At 44.0% G+C, this 18,865-nt stretch overlaps 1 protein-coding gene across 2 annotated transcripts in view; it reads right to left on the bottom strand.

Moving 5' to 3' along the window:
• Positions 1–746: 746 nt before the first annotated feature.
• RALGAPB (Ral GTPase activating protein non-catalytic subunit beta) overlaps positions 747–18,865 on the bottom strand; it is a 66,465-nt gene continuing 48,346 nt past the window's right edge. For both annotated transcript variants that reach the window (XM_075768884.1, XM_075768885.1), the window contains exons 23-30: positions 18,124–18,282; positions 14,727–14,892; positions 11,391–11,513; positions 10,500–10,636; positions 9,588–9,696; positions 7,211–7,289; positions 6,510–6,658; positions 747–4,797 (exon numbers count right to left, since the gene is read on the bottom strand). In XM_075768884.1, the coding sequence (XP_075624999.1) occupies positions 4,604–4,797; positions 6,510–6,658; positions 7,211–7,289; positions 9,588–9,696; positions 10,500–10,636; positions 11,391–11,513; positions 14,727–14,892; positions 18,124–18,282 (1,116 nt within the window). In that variant the 3' untranslated portion in view covers positions 747–4,603. The remainder of the gene's footprint in view (positions 4,798–6,509; positions 6,659–7,210; positions 7,290–9,587; positions 9,697–10,499; positions 10,637–11,390; positions 11,514–14,726; positions 14,893–18,123; positions 18,283–18,865) is intronic.

The raw sequence follows: 18,865 nt of genomic DNA, 5'->3' as shown, positions 1-18,865 counted from the left end.
AGGGTGACCACCCGGTCACCACCACCTCAAGCAGTCAGCCAGGGTCCTGCCAGCCCAAACCCCACAGCCCCGACCCAGGGAACCCACAGCAAGTGTCAGCGAGAGCTCATCACCTCCCTGGGGAGCTCAGGGGTGGCCAGCGGGTGGTTTGGCTCATCGCCCCAACACCGAGGGGTGCTGGCAGCCCCCACCCCCTACCAGGGGTTTCCCGAAACCTTCCCAATTCCCCAGAGCTCACTGGGTGCAATCGCCTCCGCAGGACTCCCCTGCACTGCTGCCCAGCTCTTCTCATCCAAACAATGGAGAAATCAAATTCTTCACCCTCAACTTGCACCAAAACAAGAGCTGCCTCTGGCACTCTGAGAACAACGCGCTGCATTTTCACTGCGCGGCTTTATTGCAGCAGCTGCCTGGTGCCGCTCACAGGGTGTGAGCGGAGCCAGCTGCACAGTGGAGACCTCACCGGAGGTAGGAAACAGCGCATGGAGCAACCGGAGAACATTTGCATTGCAGGAGCATCGGGTCTCCCTTTAAAAGCTGTGTTTCCATGTTTTCGTTCCCCACGCTGTCGAGATGCAACGTGATTTCCTTAAATATAAGCTGGTGCACTGTTACCATAGCTGCTGCGCAGCAGAGGGTGTGCGGTTCTACTGCATCCGTCTGCTATTTCCCTGGGAAACAGCTCTATCGGCTGATCATTTCAACTAAAGGCATTGGAGAAAAATTAAAAATTGACAACTGCAAAGTTACTAGATAAGAATCTTTAAAATTTATTGGACTAATTGTGTTACATTCAATATTTGATGTGTTTCTCCTGGACAAAGAATTGGCATAAATACAAACAAGCCTTTGTGTGCCTTCCCTAAACAAATAAGAGATAAAGTACTAGAGACAAGGGAACATAGTTCACATCTTCATATTTACATTTTGCCTTTACTTTACAACTTAGCGCCAGGAATATTTACAGAAAAATACAATAAGAACAAAAAGATCATGTCTTGGCAACATACAGAAATTCATACAAATTGTATATGATTGAAGCACATGATATCTGGCATTCTCATTTCTAATTGCTTCTGCTAAAATCCATGTGGACAAGGTCTGTGTTTGCCTTCAAAGACATCACTCCCTTATGCAATCATTAAATCACATCAAATTTGACTGTTAGATTGAAATTTTGTTCTCTCGTCTTTCTGGGCATGCAAAAAGGAAAGAAATGCGGTGGCCTGTGGAGAACCCAGCACATATAGCCCGCCGAGCAGCGAGGGGCTACTCTTCCCCGCGGCTTTGTGTGGACGTCGCTATCTGAATCGGCACCTTCATTTCCACAGGCACCGTCCTTTCCCTCTCCTGTTTGCTGGAAGGTTGTAATGCTTTTTTTTTTTTTTAAGTACCTTTAAGAAAAATGCTTTTCTTTAAAGAGTCTTTATTAAGGTACTAAAACGTCTGCAGTTTCAACACTGTGTTTAACAAGGTGACAATGGTCCCCCCTCTTTCTGCACGGCTAAAAGGATGCCATCACTTAAAGCAGAATTATGAACCCAAACAGAAAGGTTTTATGAAAAGAGAAAGTCTCAGTTTAGTTATGATGCAACATTTGCAACTCTGCTTTTGCAGCACTACATTACCTGCTGAGTCGAGACTAACGTCACGCTACGCACAAAGCGAGTGGTCAATACTCATCGGCTCTGCCAAACCCGAACACAAACCCAAGCCACGCAAGCTGTCAAGGTGAAAACTCAATACAGCAGTTTGTGATTAAAAAAAGTCTGGATTCTTGACTAACATGTTCTTGCCATCACAACCAAAATAAATCTCATTTGCTCTAACCCTTTTGCGGAATAATGCTCAAGGCTGTACCCTAGCCTGGCTGAGGCCATGGGAGTTTGGCCACTGACTTGGAGAGGACAAGGATTTCATTCCCAAATTGGGGTTTTCCATTTTATTACGAAGTCGGACACCTCTCTGTGCACACTCCTTGCAAACACCTTCCACTGGCACAGCTCTGCCAGGGACACTCGCTGCCGTGACTGGCATCCAAACCAAGTGGGATGGCAACACGTTTTTGTCATCCCAACGCGTTTATACTAAACTGCGACTTTCTTCAAGGTTCACCAAAGCCACCACTCATGGCCAGGTCATACCAATAGTGCGTGACGTTAACCAGCTGGTTCTACAAATCAAAATGAGCACAATATAAATGCCTACTCCCCCAGTGGAGGGATCAGCAGCAAGGATGTGCACAAAAGTTATCTTCTTCCAAGCCTTCTGAGAAGTTCTCAGGCAAGCACAGGCCTTCATAAAAAGTAAATTTTCAGGCAGTCCATTTGGCTTTCTTGGACTCTGCCAAAAATATCCAGGGTGTCCCCAAACACACATGTTTTATGCTACCAACTGTACCCGAATGCCTGAAAGAAGTACCTTTTGCAGCTCATTACAATATAAATCAATGACTCTGCCTGTAACATACACTTAGCTATGGCGTGTGGGTGGTGGTGTTACATTACTGAAGATGTGCAGACAGTTGACTGCTCAGTATGTTTACTGTTACACATGCATTGGTCATGCCTTTTCAATCAGTGGACTAAAGTGTGTTTGGCCATTAATCAGATCCAATAAGTGCACACAAGATGTGGGTGGATTTAGTGTCCGTGCATTAAACTGATGCTGGCAAGAGTCTGGCAGAGGAGTGAGGCCGTCCCAGTTTCCCTTCACAGCTTTGCCAAGACGCCCAACTGCTGCCTTGTGGCTCCTCCTGCCATTTGCCACCCTGGCACGTGCGGGCCAGCCGTCCCGCTTACTTCAACCATAGGTTTCTGTATGTGGTTTCATTCTTCCACTTGTGATTCATCTGGATCAAGATCCAGAGCTCCTGAGCGGAGAGGCTAGTGTGCCCTCCCCTGCAGCAAGCACACGTCACCTAAAACCCCCTTGGTTGACACCCTTTCACATGTATTTTTAGGGGCCTGTGTTTCCATTAAGTCTTTGTCAAGGAGCCGGGTACGTCCTTGGCAGGTTGTAATGAAACAATTAAGGCTGTTTCAGGTCAGAACTGTTGCATAAAGTAACTCTGAAATAGCAAAATTACATGACTGACAGGTATCACTGCAGTGCATATTAAAAAGCTAATAAAACCACTTTTGGAGTAACATGAGGAGCTCCCCAAATTCCTGCTCACACTCATACTCTTACGTTACCTGCTTACTGGAAGGAAAAGGACACATGCTGCTGCCAGCGATCACAAACTGCATCTACTCGGGAGCGCCAGCGATGATTCATTACTGCAACACAAATTGAGATTGCGTTGGGAGCCTGAAATCACTCCCAAGGCTGCCAGTGCCCACTGCAGCTTTTATATGCCCAATATTAAATTTGTAGTTGTAAACATCTTTTCTCAGCACATCCTCCAAGTCCTGAACGCCTGCAATCCACTGTCTGAAAATGAAAAACTTCTGATCTAGGTGAGAGGGAACCACCACTGCTGAGCATGAGAAAGCACAGTAGACTCAAAACAATTTTAGGTTGTAACTCCAAAGGGGCTTTCATGGAATGGCAAGTTTATGGGGAAAAAGAAGAATTCTTGAATTTTCTTTTCAAGTTGTTTTAGTCTGTTTAACAGGAGCCTCTGAAAAGTGTTGTAGAAGCTGCGAAAACTGCTTATGCTATAAATATCAGGCAGGAGGCAGCCCCAGAATCTCAGATTTCAATCCAATGGAAGGAAAGCAAGTGATGTTTACGCTTTTTATGGAAACAGTGAGTAGGTGATACAGACACTTCAAAATAAGTTAAAGTAGTTGCATAAAAAATTAAAAAAAAAAATCACATTACTAAAATTAAATGTGACATTTTGCAACAGACCTGAAAGTCATAACCTTGTTTTTATATAACCAAGAGCTCTTATCTAGTAATAACTCATGCTGGAAAGTCCAGGTAATTTCAGGTGGTGGTAGCTGTCAGTGGGACAAATCTCGCATGTAGATGACCTCACTCCCAAGCACGGTCGGAACTGTAAAATACAGCGTCTTGGCTGGGAATTTCCTGCCCTGATGTTTCCAAGCAATTTTCCTCCTCTTGCTTTTGGTACACAAATTGGATCTTCTGCGGAGCTCTGAAGGGGGGGTGAAAGTGTCCTTTAAGTTCTCGCAGGGACTGTTAATGCTCTGAAAGAGACTCCTCAAAGGAGAGATCCTGCTCCCTTCTCCTTTAACACGCGGGTGTAGCGAGACATCTGAAGGCAGGTTTGTTTGTATTTTGTTTTCCATCCTTATATGCAGAGATGGCTTTGTTTTGATTGTTTTCCTCTTGCAGAATGAGACACAGTTCCTAATTAGTCTGGAATAGATGACTGGGTGAAGAGATTATGTCGCTAGCATCCAGGAAGAGTGGAATTAAGTAATCTGTTGAGGGTAGGTGAATTAAGTCAATATCCCAACTGCAATGTTCTGGATTCATTTCTCTTTCCTCCCACATGGTATCTGCTGACTTGTGCTAGAGTATGATTTCCTGAATTCCAGAGGGCTGAGGAAATTTGTTGTTGTTAGTTAACCGTTTTCATTACTGTAGCCACCAAGCTCTGATCTAATTGTCCTGGAAGGATAATGACCTAGGGGTTGCAGTTCTTGAGCCCAACCTCCTGGAAAAGCGAGGTATAAAATTCTGGCTCCAGCTGCCTGTTCCGGTATTTATTGACAATGTCTGCTATTTTCTGTTTTCGGCGGACATGTGGGGGGTTGTATGAATCACTTTCCAGCCTCTTTCTCCGACAAATATTTATTACTGTCTGCCTCACCAAAAAACCTGAAAAAGAAACATTTGAATCAAGTTTAAACAAATTCAAGTCTGCACCCCTTTGCTGGCTTCACAGCTAAAGACAATTTGGGGTTCTCTCCCATCTAGAAACCCAGGTGAGATGCTCAGCACCACCAAGTCAAGAACTTTTCTCAATGAGTAGCTGACAACAGGTAACTGGTCCCCAGGCCTGTAAGGACATTTTACTGTGAAAAACAAATAAGGAAGGCACTAAGGCAGCAGTACCCTAAACTGGCTGAGGAGGAGAAAGATTTCTCCGCTTTGCCAGAGCCAAGCAACTGCTCACAACAACCCTCAGGACCAAGAGGGGAAAGAATCCAGGGCAGCTAATACAAGAATCGCAGTGCTCCAGCCCCTGGCCATGACGCACAAGGATGTGCGGAGCTCAGGTGAGCTCGAGGTTGCACTGGACAATGCCAGGGGGGCCTTCAGGATGAAAAAAGGACCCATCAGTACCTTGCTCCAGGAAATTGGAGAGCCTTCCCCCTGGAACAGGGGATGAGGAAAGACTTGATGGGTTGTGGCTGGAAACAGGTTTCTCTTCCCCTTGTTGCTTTGCCACTGTTGCTACCTCTCCCTAACTCATCCTGCCCTACACGGCAGGGAGGAGGAGGAGGTTGGGAACCAAAGCAGTAACACTTAGTCAAAGCTGGCAATGGACTTTATCCTGGTTTATTCTGAAATGACATTCATATGCCTCTAATGAAGTGTCTGTTAACCCCTTTGCTGTTTCACAAGCACTTTCCTACAGGCAAAAACAGCATCTGCCTTGTTTAGAGGACTTGATTCCTGACTGCACACAAGCCACATCTGCTGAACTTAGAGACGAGACAAATTTCACTGTCCTGATGCAGCTGAAAAAACAGCCAAATTCTAGGAAAACACACCTGACTCTTTCAGTACAAGCCACTGTCATCAACTGAATTCACAAGTGTTATTTAAAGGCTCAGTCTGGCTTCCATTTCCCCATCACTGAATTAAGCATGCAAAAACCAGAACCTGAAAGTCACCCCCAACAGACCCCTACAACATCAGCGTTATGGTTATGTACAAGTGCCCCAATGATCGTTTGTTCATTTTGCTCTGTCTTGTGAATTGCTCTCACAGGAGAAGCGATAGAGCACAGATACCAGGACAGATCCATTAATCCATCCAGGAGCAGAGGAGAAGGCAGGTAACACACATCGACCCCTGTTAACAAATACCTGCGTAGTAGGTTAAGTATTTTTATTGAACACATTAGAAAATCCTCAATTGCTATGGCTTTTAATCTCTATCCAGCTTCTAAAACAGAAGGAACAGACCCAGCATGCCAGAGTCCAAAAATGCAGCAGTACCCTCTGGCAGTCACCAAGCACCAACACCATGGCTCTCAATGCTGAACACCAGGGTCACATTTCTGATCTCCCTTGTCTAAGTAACAGGCATTCACCTTTTCCTTCCACCATTACAGTTCCACCCCTTCACTCCTCTCCCACCACAACTGGAGCGGAGCTCTGCTGTGCTGCCAGCCAAGTTCTGGCCACCTGCTCCCTCTGCTGTTCCTGCTACCACTGGTGCTGCAAAAAGCATGTTTTTATTTTGTTCTGCCATGCCCAATACCTTTTCCAATGAAAGATTCCAGACCACATATTTTGCAGATATATTATTATTTTAAAAAAAAAAATCAGAACATGAATGTTCCTGAAACTTTAGCTTACCAAGAGCTCTCCTACTGACTATCATTCCATCCACCAATGGGATAACCATATTGAATTTCCCAGTTGCTCCTTGTAGTTTTATCCTGAATAAGCCAGTGTTTAAAGGATGGATGAAGATCACAGGAACTTCCTTCTCAGGAATGGTAGATCTTGAGGAAAAAACCACAACTGTTAAATCAGTTTTATAGCACTGTTTCAATGAATCCATAGATGAAAAGCGACCGCTTTAAAAAGAACGTTAAAAAATGTCTTGTGGCTAAACCAGTGAGACGCCTGTGCGCACCCACTGGACTTTAGAAGTGTTGTATCAACCGCACCGCTTCTGCAATCTTCTGTCACCGCAGAATTTGAGAGTCCTGCAGACAGGGCTTTAAGCCTCACAACATGTATACAGCATTAACTGCCTCACAAGGGAGTAAATCAGGAGGGAGGCTAATCACAGACAAGATAAAACCTACACTTTTTCTGTTCCTTAATTTATGTTTAAACTGCAGTGATATGAAAAGCTCTTTCATTTTTTCAACCAAAAAAAAATCCACTGAGGAAACTCATCTGTCTTTTTCAACACGACTGTCTGGAGTTTTTGGGATTGCCTGGGAAAGCTGAAGAATGCAAATAAGCTCAGTCATGACTTCTGAAGTGCAGCCTAAATTGTTGTCTGCAAGAATCAAGACAAATAATGAAAATAAGAGCAGTCTTACCTTAGGGAAGTGCTACTATTGGCTGTAGTTTCCACACCAGTGCTAGTCTCAGACACCAGATCAGGGAGGGGGAAGTTTTCTGCAAGAAGAGGATACACTGAATAAAGTTCATCTACCCCAGGGTTTTTTGTTTGGTTGGTTTTTGGTTGTTTTGTTGTGGGTTTTTTTTTTCCTGGGGGGTGGTAGCATTTGTAGGGTTTTTTTGTTTTTGTACAAATAAAGATTATTTATCATCAGTCAAAACCATGCAGTCCTCAAGCATTTATACCATGGATGTTCCTGTACTGCTAGTGATGCAAAGTCGTTGTTTTTCAACTTAAGCATTCACAGTGTACAGACACACCTCAGCCATCCTGCACTCAACAGATGAAGCAACATGTCCCAGACCCTCAATTTTCTCAATCCCAAAGGTCAAAACCTCTAGAGGAACAGTGAAAGCAGGAAGGAGGTGAAGTACTTCAATCGCAAAAAGAGCTTTCAAATTATTATTATTCAACAGCATCTCCACCTCTCCACAAGAAACCAGCCTCAAGAACAGTGCAGGGAAGTACAAACAATACCAACACTCACATCTCATTCCTTCGAGCCCTGCTCCAACAAACATGGTATCGTTCCTTGAAATCAAGCTCTGCAGTTCCTCACCGCAACTCTGCTGTCATGCACTTGGTAACAAGTGACTGGATAACGACAGTGCAGGAGGAGGAAGTAAGAAGTTGGATCCCTGGAAGGAGAAGTGGCACTTCCCATTACCTGGTTCAGGGGCAGGAACTGAGATGTTGAGAACCATTCACGAAAGTAGAGTTCAGACAGCAGGATGGTGCCAACACCTCTTACAGCAGAAAGGGTATAAGGACCAAACCCACCTTTTGCCATCAGAGCTGGGATGCTAAGAGTACACAAAAGCTGGAGCTAGCAGAGCCAGAGCACGGAGGGCCATGGAAGCACTCGGAGCAGAAGGGGAGGCAGGCAGCTGGCACAGGGACCATAGCCTAGACTACAAAGTGACAGCTTTTCCACTGTCCAGATTCAAAGATGTACCAGAAGCATAAGGCAAAAGCCAAGAACATAAGGAGCAAGCCTCTGGGCTAGGCACTTTCAAGAGCACATCCCCCCTCCAAACCCAACTGCCACACTTACTGAGGCTCACAAACTCATTTCTTCAGCTTCAGGCCAGAGCTTTGGGAGATTCCTATGGCTGCTGAAAGAAGCAGCCAAGCAGAAACATGCATGTGTAGCACAGTTGCTACCTCTGCAGTGAGCTGGCTTTAGCTGCCACCCAAGAAACAAGTGGGTCAGGGACACCAGTTTGGGAACTGAAGTGGTTGAGGGACTCCTGGAGCCCTCTAGCCAACGTTTGGATAAGGAAGTGATGCTGCAGAACTTATGTTCACCTCCTGATCCCAGTGAAGCTCTGAGGGATGTGCTGTGGACAAGGTGGTAGTCTTGAGAATTTACACCTATACTTTACAGGAAGCTTCCTCTTGATCACTCCCATTCTCTTGGTTACTTTCCTCTGGGAAGAGCTAAGGGCTTGATTAAGGTCCACCTCCACTGCCACACTGGGACCGGGATTAGAAATCAAAGATAAAGTATCAGTTACTGGCCAGCGTTACAGGCTCTGCTGGGCTAGGTCAGTGCAGAGAGGCTCTCAGATAGCACTAAAGCCAGGCCATGGCTTAGAACCAGCAGACAAGAAGCTCTTGGGGACAAAGGACTCCTCAAGCCTAGCAGCCAGCTGTCCACCATTGTTCAGGCCACGGCTCTAACAGGATGGGTGTCTCAGGTCAGCCAGTACCCAGAGTCAGAGGGGAAACACCAAACCAAGAAACATTAAGTTGCATGAGGAGTAGGACCCTACCTGAACAGAAATGCAGGAAGGAAGCTGGACTGCACAGCATGAAATGTGCACCCTGGGTGCAGAATAAGTGAGTCCTCTTGCGAGAGAGAACACAACAGAGTGTCAAAGGTGCCACCAAACCAACAAGGACAATGATCCCTTCGGCACAGAAGCAGCAGGTGACAGAAGTAAATTTTTTTTCAAGGAAGAACAACAGATCCACTCTGAGGAGATAGTACCTGAGGGGAACTCAAAAACAGGGGTGCACACTTGCCTTGTGTGTTAAGCTTAAGAAGAAAGTGCATGACAGCATTTTACACGTACTGCCAGAGCTAAAATAATCTCCAGACCTACATGCCACTGATTCATGTATGCCCTATGGACCACCACTCAAATATCAAAGAACTGTTGTAGAATCTTAAAAGTGTTGATTACAGGACACTTAGAAGGATTTAGCATTTTAAAGAGGAATGGAACAGAGTTTTTCCTCTGGTTCCTGCCCTGTTGTTACTTCAGCAAATAATAAAAACTTCTACGCACCTATATCGTCATAACGTTCCACCCAGACCACATACACTTTGGTTTCAGGTCCCATCGGTGGAATGGTCCGGCCCTGAGGCACCCTCTTGGATCTAGAAGTAGGACTGAGCTGTTTTGAACACAAGGGAAGAGTAGCGTTTGCAAACATCATGAGTCCAGTACCACATCCAGTGAGCACTTCCACAGTTGCTCCTTAGGTCTTTCAGATCTCAGACAGGTACAACCTCTGCCAGCTATCGAGGTGGGGCTGCTGGTGGAACTACCCACTGAGAAACAGTAATCTGGGTCTCCACAATATTTATATTCAACATTAATTAATATATTCAATCTTAAACTGGTTTGAGTTTTTCTTAACATTCTCAAAGATCTTGAATCAGTAACTAAACATACATTTGGAAGTGAATTCTATACAAGAAACAAGCAGTTGTAAATCCTTTGCTAACTGTTACAGCAGTTCATGGTTTTCTGCTTTGCTACCATACAAAAGCACTTTCACATCTGATACCCCAGACACAACTGACATGTACTATTTCAAACGGGGTAGGTATGAAAAATGTTCATGCCTATCCACCCAGAATTTCCAAGCGCGGACTCAAGACTGAATTGCTTTGTAAATACTGCATATACTTGTTCCTGCATGCATTTCAAGATTTCAGTATGCAGAGTATTACTGCTTAGCATGTTTAAGTTTTAAGTTTAATGAATGTAATCTTGCAATCTCCCACTGCAGGTGCAAATTCTGGCAGACCCAAAGCAGATGTTAAAGATTAGTGGCTAGGAACGAGTAGCTCCAAATGCTAGGAAACCAAATCACATACTATTAAAAAATGCCTGTAGCATTGCCAGTATGCTGCTTAAAAAGAGGAAAAAACAACCCAAGAATGCCATTTTTCAATGCAAGTTTTGCCTTACCCGCTGGGAGGGATTAAGATTGTCTGTATGATTGGGGAAGAGTTCAAGCGTTAGAGATGGCTGCTTCAATATTCCCGGCAGCAGATCCATGTTGGAGTCGCTTTCTTGGTCAGACACATTGCTTTCCAGTGAATCAGCTGTAAGCCAGAAGAAGAAATGTGAGTTTTGTCTTTTCTTCTGTCAGAAAATTTAAGCTGTCATCATATGTAAGGTTTTGAAACTAGAAAAACTTGTAAGGTGTTTGAAATTAAACATACATAGATTTATGGTCAAGTCAATATAGCACTCAAAAGCAGGAAGAAGATTCAGCAGTGGACAACTGACAGTTATTCCAGAAACAGATGGCAATTAAAGCATTCCCTATGGATTTAGAAGTGTGCCATCTATTTCCTATGGAATACAATCTCCTCCTTCCTATGGCTATCATTTCCTCACAGCCCTTTTATTCCAGGGAACTTTTGCACACTGGTTTTAGTGTGCAAAAGATGCCATGAAAGCTGTTGCTCACCTACACAACAGTTGTGCACATGCTCATCCATGCACTGCAGGAGCATGTCATCAAGACAGGAGAGAAAAAAAGCATCACCAGTTGATGGTGAATCATATATCCAACCTAATGCACCCAGGGTAACAGCAATACTGCTGTGCAAACCTGGACGTGTATTGATGCTTAGGTTGAGGAAAAAAAAAGGGGCACAGAACAGATACCACCTTAGGAAGGAGTCTAAGGATTAGAATGTTGTAATTAAGACATCAGTAGCTTTCTGACAAGGATCTTGCTAGACACACTACTAGTTAGCTTAGGGAGGTTCTGCTTCTGAAAACGTTCTTGAGAAAAAAAACCCAACATTGTTTTGGTTTTTGTAAACAGCTTGTACAAAGTGATCTTACTTAGGGACTCCACAGGTGATGGGACAACAAAAGCTATTTCTGTCAAGGCATCCGCGTAATACAGCACTTTCTTCTGCCCGTTGAAGATACTCGCCCCAACATCTTCTGAAATAATTAGATCATCTGAAATGGACATAAAAGGAAAGTTTGGTCAAAAGGAAGCTCTACCTCTTTGTACACTGTCTCAGGAGAAGACCTTCACATACAAGGTGCAATCAATGAGAAGAAATCACGCAAATCTCATTTCAAAATGAGAAGGCTTCACAGTCAAATCTCATGGCTAACGACCATTTTCAGATAAACTTTTCTGTTATCTTGAAGGAAATGGCATTTTGGGTCGGGAGAGGATTTATTTTGAACATATTTCCATTGTACTCTATTTCCCTTGCATTGAGTAGTCTAGTAAGCACATCTGCCACAAGAATTCATCTAGTAGCTATTTTTAACCATTCCCTCTAACAGACATCATTCAGTCATTAAATTTCCAAAGGATTCGAACATTTATAACTTCAGTCTGATACTACTCTAGAATTCAAGCCAGTTTCTACAGACTCTCCTCTGTGTTATCTTCTGCCAAGGAGAGTTAGAAAAAGGCTCTCTTGAATCAAACCTAATGCAAGAAAATCCCTCATTCTTGGCTCCCATTTATTCCCTCATCACAGTTGGCCAGTACATCAGGCCTTTACAACAGAGAGAAAACCATTCTTTGGTGGAGCCATGCTGTAAGTAAGTTACAAACACCTCCCCATACCACCTTCTAGACAGAGTAGCAAGGACTTTAAGCTGAATTACTTCTCTGATCCAGTTTACAGAAGGGTTGCTGGAGAGCTGTCTCAGCAAAACCAACAGAGCAGTGAAATTCAGCACGCTGACAGAGAGGTGCCAGAGGCAGGCAGGAGCCTCTGAGCCATGCCTCGCCATCAGGGAAGCGTTCCTGCATCTCTGGTCCACAGCTCCCAGGGAGCAGCACCTCAACTGTCACCCAATTGCCTAAGAACTTCTTTGCTTTTGGGGGTGCACAGGGAAACAAAACCAAACATATGCCTGTGAATTTAAAATAAATTCATGTCTCACTGGAAGCTATTCTAGAATCACAGAAGCATTTTGGTTGGAAAAGACCTTTAAGATCATGAAGTCCAACTGTTAACCCAGCACTGCCAAGCCCACCACTAAACCATGTCCCCAAGCACATCTACACATCTTCTAAATACCTCCAGGCATGGGGACTCCACCGCTGCCCTGGGCAGCCTGTGCCAGTGATGGACAACCCTCTCAGGGAAGAAATTCTTCCCAATACCCAATCTAAACCTCCCCTGGCACAACTTGAGGCCATTTCCTCTTGTCCTATCTATCACTTGTTACTTGGGAGGAGAGACCGACCCCCACCTGGCTACAACCTCCTTCCAGGGGAGTTGTAGAGAGCCATCAGGTCTCCCCTCAGCCTCCTCTTCTCCAGGCTCAACAACCCCAGTTCCCTCAGCCACCCCTCACCAGACTTGTGCTCCAGACCCTTCACCACTTCGTTGCCCTTCTCTGGACACGCTCCAGCACCTCAGTGTCCTTCCTGGAGTGAGGGGCCCAAAACTGAACACAGCCCTTGAGGTGTGGCCTCACCAGTGCCGAGTACAGGGGGACGGTCACTGCCCTGGTCCTGCTGACCACACTATGTCTGATACAAGCCAGGATGCTAGACTCCTGAACGAGTTTTTAATCATCAGAGCCATCCACAGAGAGAAAATCCATTCAAGATAATAAATAGCTTTAGTCACAGCAAAGATTGGAGAAGAAAAGAAAATAATCAAGCAATCTTCACAAGTTGGTCCAAGCGTACTTTAAATCTACCATTTCAGTGTTTTAGCCATTGCTTGCTAAAGGTACAACTACACTTAGGATTCTTCCAGCAGCAGAACCAGATTAGAAGTAGCCCACCCCCCACTCCCATCCCTGAATGTGTTTTGTGTTCCTTCTTCTCCCAAGCTGTTGAATTAATTCAACTATTTGGTGGTCTATGATCTAATCCAAATGGCTGAAAGAAAATCCAAGTCAAAAAGCCCAGATCAAAACAGGTTACCTCCCTAATTCAGCGTGTTGCCTTCTGCCATACTGACAAAGCCAACCACAAAGAGCAGGAAGAGGGCTCTGCCTCTAAGTAAACCACAGCCTGACCCCGTCCTCAAGGGAAAATTAATCCAAGACCTGGCCATTTTGTAACCTCTCTTGACCTGTACCTCTGTTCTCTTAACCCCTCCCCAACATTTCAAACCTTCTATCATTTGTAGTTTTATTCTACAAGTGAACAGAGAACCTTTAGTTGGCTGCAGTTACAAGCGAAGAGCATTTCTAAGGCACAGGGAAGGGAAAGTGGAGCAAAAGTGCTGCTTAAGCAACTGCAGCAGTAATGGTGTTGCACCTGATGCAAACATAGATCAATGATTTCGAACAAGCAGGATCAGCCTATTCAATGCCTTTATGTGGCCCACAGCTGAAGGACAAGGCTCTGTAGATCACCAAGAAAAGCTCTGCCCCTTGGGGTAGTGACCATGAACCCCACTGAAACCAAGCAGGACACCATCAGAATCCCAAGTAATCCAATTACGTTGTTCAAGGCAGAAACTACCCCGACCTCCCGCTCACCACCCTGGGTTAGCACTTCACTACCCTGAGGATCATTTTGGTTGACAGAATAGGGCGAGGGTGGGAGATGACAAGCCCAGAGGAAGAGCTGTTCTCGTGGAAAAAAGCAGAGTAAATTAAGCAGGACAGGAGAAAAGCTGTGTGTGGGCTCAACCGCTGTGACCTACAAACAGCAGCTTGTTTTCACTACTTCCTACCAAGCAAGGTTACAAGGCTAACTTGTTAGTCAACATCTCATTTTAATCTACTTCCAGAACACTAAAGGTCACGCAGTATTTCAAGTCCGTCTGCCAATATCATAGATTCATAGAATGGTTTGGGTTGGAAGGGACCTCAAAGATCATCTAGTTCCAACCCCCTGCTACGGGCAGGGACAATATATGCAGCACAATCTGTACCTGATTTCACCCAAATGCTGGTGCTGGATAATATGTTAGAGACTCGTCAAGTCTGCTAAAAATCTAGCACAGAGGTGTTTCTTGCTGAGGCTACTTCCTCCCAACAACATACAGATATTAGTTTTGCTCACTTTGACTTGAAGCTTAATCTAATATTTACACATTCCTTTCTAGTAAACATCAGCATTCAGCCAAAAAAATATGCAAGTGCTCAGATAGGTATCCAAGAGCAAGAAATTTTAAATTGTCTCCTAAAGGAGCCTAAGCATTTTAATTTAATATTACACCATTTACCATGTCTTACCTTGTTCCAGTCCCTCTTCATCACTGCAGCTATTGATTGACCAGCTTGTTGAGACATGGCCAGTCCACCCAGGGTGCTTCCCTACATCAACGGACCAGCCAAGAGACAGCAAGAACTCCAGGAAGTGTGGCTGAACAATTCTGGAAGATTCCATGTTCTTCAGGATCTGAAACAACCAGCAGCCCCACAGTAGGTACAGGACACTCTAGGAAGCAGCTCTCTCCTCCCCACTTTTCCAATTAAAATCTTGTGTCACTAACATGGTATTGCCCAAACATAGTTGTTCAGCAAGCCTGGAACTCCAGACTCTCTACATGGACACTACTCCGTGCTGCCCAACATCCTCCCATCCTGCTTGGCAATGTCGTGTTTGATCAGCTCATCTCTCTGCCATCATTGCCAAAGCCTGTAGAATAGTTAGTCAAAAAGCTAGAAATGGCAATTTTGAAATTTATCCACTCATCGGGGATAAAGCACTGAACTGTTCAGCGCAGAATCTGCATTAGCACCAAATATAACGTGAGAATTTTCACTACTAAACTGAGGTGAAATTTTAGGAGAAAGGTATTTTAGCACTACTCACCTGTACATGACACGCAGTGATTTACAAGGCCGGCCTCACTGCACAGTAAATTATGAAACAGATTTTGCAAAACAATTTTTGGCAGGATTGAGCGTGCACTTTCATCAAATGTCACACTGTACTCTTCACTTTAAACCTTAACACTACTTCTTATAAAGATCTGGGATGTTTCCACATCCAAAGGCAATTTTTATCCCGTTGTTACCAAGTGAAAGTTGAGACCTTCACCAAACTGCATGCAGGGACACATGGATGATTTGTGATTTGGTCTACCAGAACCACTGGGATTTGCAGAACAGACAACACTTTTCAACACATCCCTCCTTGCGGGGCCACATGAGAATTTGGTTTGTGGCAAAAGTGCCTTTTGATTTGGTTTTGCGCAGGGGCAGTACACTGGGACGCAGGCTCCAGCACCCCATCCTAATGCCTTGTAAAATATTCAGCAGTGACTAGACACATTGCATTGAAATATTACTATTATTCTCATTACTGAACACACTGAAGTCATAGCTATGCTTCACAATGAATCAAGATAAGTACAGTTTTGAAGACAATTTCAGAAAACAGGCAAGTTCAGGCTTTATACAACTATATGGGTTTACATCTGAGCCATTAAAAAAAGAATTTACAGTAAAGCAAGGACAAGGGGGCATTTTCAAAGGACATTTAACAATGTGAAGTATAACGATGTAAAAAGTGTGCGAGCGGTTTCATTACCCCGTATCAATAAATGCTGTGAGACCTTTCTCAACTGTAAAGGCCTACCACCACAGAAAAATCTTTGGGCCCAATGCAATAACCAGCAGGCTGGATGCCTCTATTCTGGGCTGTGCAGCATCAGGTAAAACACCGCTGACATCACTCCCTGTGACAGGACAGCGGTCACTGCTCAGAAGAGAAAGAGGTCCTGAGCTGAAGTGGACCAGACTCACACACAGGGATGGCCGAGTAGGACCAGGCAACCTGCCACACTCAAAGTGGAAACTGTCACAACTTGGCTTTGATCTCTTCCTCTCTTGATTCTTAATGCTGAGAACAAAACAAGACACAAATAAGTCACAGGTCTTTTTGAAGATGGGAGCAGAATCAGCATCTCGCTCGGCTCAGGTCCATAGAGATGAGTACATTAACTTGACTGCCACTGCGACTCTGCACAACCTGAAAGGCTTAGGAATCGCAGCAAGACGTCTGGGAATCTTGAAGCAGGAGTGGCATCTTTATACAGTGCCTAAATATGTCCAGAATCTCCCAAATACAAGATTTTCTTAAATCTACGTGGCAAAACCCATGCTAACTTGGTTTCCAAAGGCCGGTAAGTTCTGCAGGACTATATAATCTCATCTGTCTAAATCCATAAGGGCATATAAGCCTCAGATAGGGAAAAAAGCATTCTGCTAGCTCAGCAAGAGCACATTTCAGCTGGAAGGCAAACCTTGTTTATCTTGTTTGTAGCTGACTCTGGAGACAGAAAGACTGTGTACTGGCTACCCTGAACTTCAACTTGAAAACTCACAAACAGCACGATCCTGGTTTTAAGTATTAGTGTCTTCTACACAGCAGAAGGTGGTACAGTGTTCTGTCAACTGTACGTTCACAGCAACACGAGGAGGTGACACAAGAATTTATGGCGGAAGCTAAGCTTCTACTCTTTACTATGAGAATTATGAATGAGTGAGAAGGTACTATAGAAACAGCCTTTTCTAATGAGCTCATAAGTCGTCTTAGTAAGTTTCTAGGTCACAGTCTAAAGAAGTTACGATTTAGATTTGCACAAATTAACCTGATTAACCTAATCGCATTTGAATGTAAATACTATAATGTAAAGACTTACAAAGCAATAATACTTTCTTACTTACAGAGAATTTTTCATTCCTTTAACATGTGTTTAACATCAGAATCAAACAAAACTACCTGGCCACTGCTGGAACAAACTGCAACCTTCCCTGCAAGCTGAGCCAGTAACTCTGAAATGCATTTCTGATATGAATCTTTGAACTCTTTAAATAAGGACAATAGGGACAGAAAAGATAAAAATACTATATATATATAAACTATGTAAAAAAAAAAGATGTTAAAACAATCCTAAATGTGGGTAATGTACTTCAATCTGCAGATGAAAAGAATACGCAGTGACTTGTTATAGCTCACACCGCTGTGGTGGGTTGACCTTGGCTGGATGCCGGGTGCCCACCAAGCCACTCAGCAGGACAGGGAGGGGAGAAAAAATAAGATGGAAAAATCTCATGGGTCAAGATAAAGGCAGTTTAATAAAGCAAAAGGCCATGCACAGAAGCAAAGGAAAACCAAGAGATTTATTCTCTACTTCCCATCAGCACACCACGTCCTACTGCTTCCTGGGAAGTGGTACGCATAGTGGTTGCTCCGGAAGACAAAGGTTGTAAATAACAAATGTCCTCACTTCCTCCTCCTTTCTCTCAACTTTTATTGCTGAGCAGATGCCATACGGTATGGAACATCCCCTTGGCCAGTGGGGTCAGCTGTCCTGGCTGTGTCGCCCACCCCCAGCCTAGCAGTGAGACAGCCCTGATGCAGTGCCAGTGCCGTTGGGCAGTAGCCGAAACACAGGTGCGTTACCAACACCTTGGTGCTACCAACACACAGCACAGCACTACGGGCGCTGCTCCGGGCAACGTTAACTCCATCTCAGCCAGACCCAATACAACAATTTGTGTAAATAAATGTAAAGCCCAGAACCCCTGGTTCTGACACTCCACTCCAGTCATTAGTAGCGATGCTTCATTCACTTGAGGATTACTAGAAACAAGACAATAATCAGACACTTTCACTTACCTCCTGGCTTGTTTTCTGGCCTGCCTTCATGTAGAAAATGAAAACAGTATCAAAAGGACGACATGGTAGTAAATCCAAGTAGCCAAGGTCATCAAAAAACCCAGGAAGAGCAGAGTCAAGTGCAATCAGGTGAGGAGGTAGACGACTGTTAGCAGGTTCCTATCCAACAGACAGAGTTCAACAGCTTAAAAAACATCTTTCCTAACTGAAAAGGTCTTTATGGCTTCAACAATAATCCATTAAAATATAAAAAGAATATTTCCCTTTTCTCCTAAGGGCAAAAAGCATACACAAATTGCTGATGCAATATAATCCCGTTACTGTAAATAAGCACCAGCAATTTGTTGCTTTCTGCTCTCCTCATTAAATAAAAAATGGTGTATTTGCTCAAAAAGAATGCTAGCTACCACAACAAAAGCAGCAGATACTTTCAAAATATCACTATACGCGTGCAGTTTCACATTTATTAACTTATATACTAATATGCAAAATACAAAGCACTTTTAGGCATCATTTTTGCAAAAGCTCCATTGTCTACTTTTGTTGACAGTTTTCTGGAAGGAAACGCAACAAATAAAAGGGAGAATCTGCAGGTAAGAGCCAGACTTTCAAATTAAGAATATGGATCATCTCTATAAACTGTTGTTATTTTAACTTTAAAAAGAAAGCTCTACAACCTAGATGTACTCCCAAGTGTTTATATGTGACTAAACCACCTCAGCAAAACCACCTCTGGAACAGA

This window comes from Balearica regulorum, chromosome 16 (genome assembly GCF_011004875.1).
Source record: "Balearica regulorum gibbericeps isolate bBalReg1 chromosome 16, bBalReg1.pri, whole genome shotgun sequence".
Taxonomy (NCBI): Eukaryota; Metazoa; Chordata; class Aves; order Gruiformes; family Gruidae; genus Balearica; species Balearica regulorum.
The sequence above is the reverse complement of the archived record's forward strand: the minus strand, read 5'-3'. Positions and strand labels throughout refer to the sequence as shown.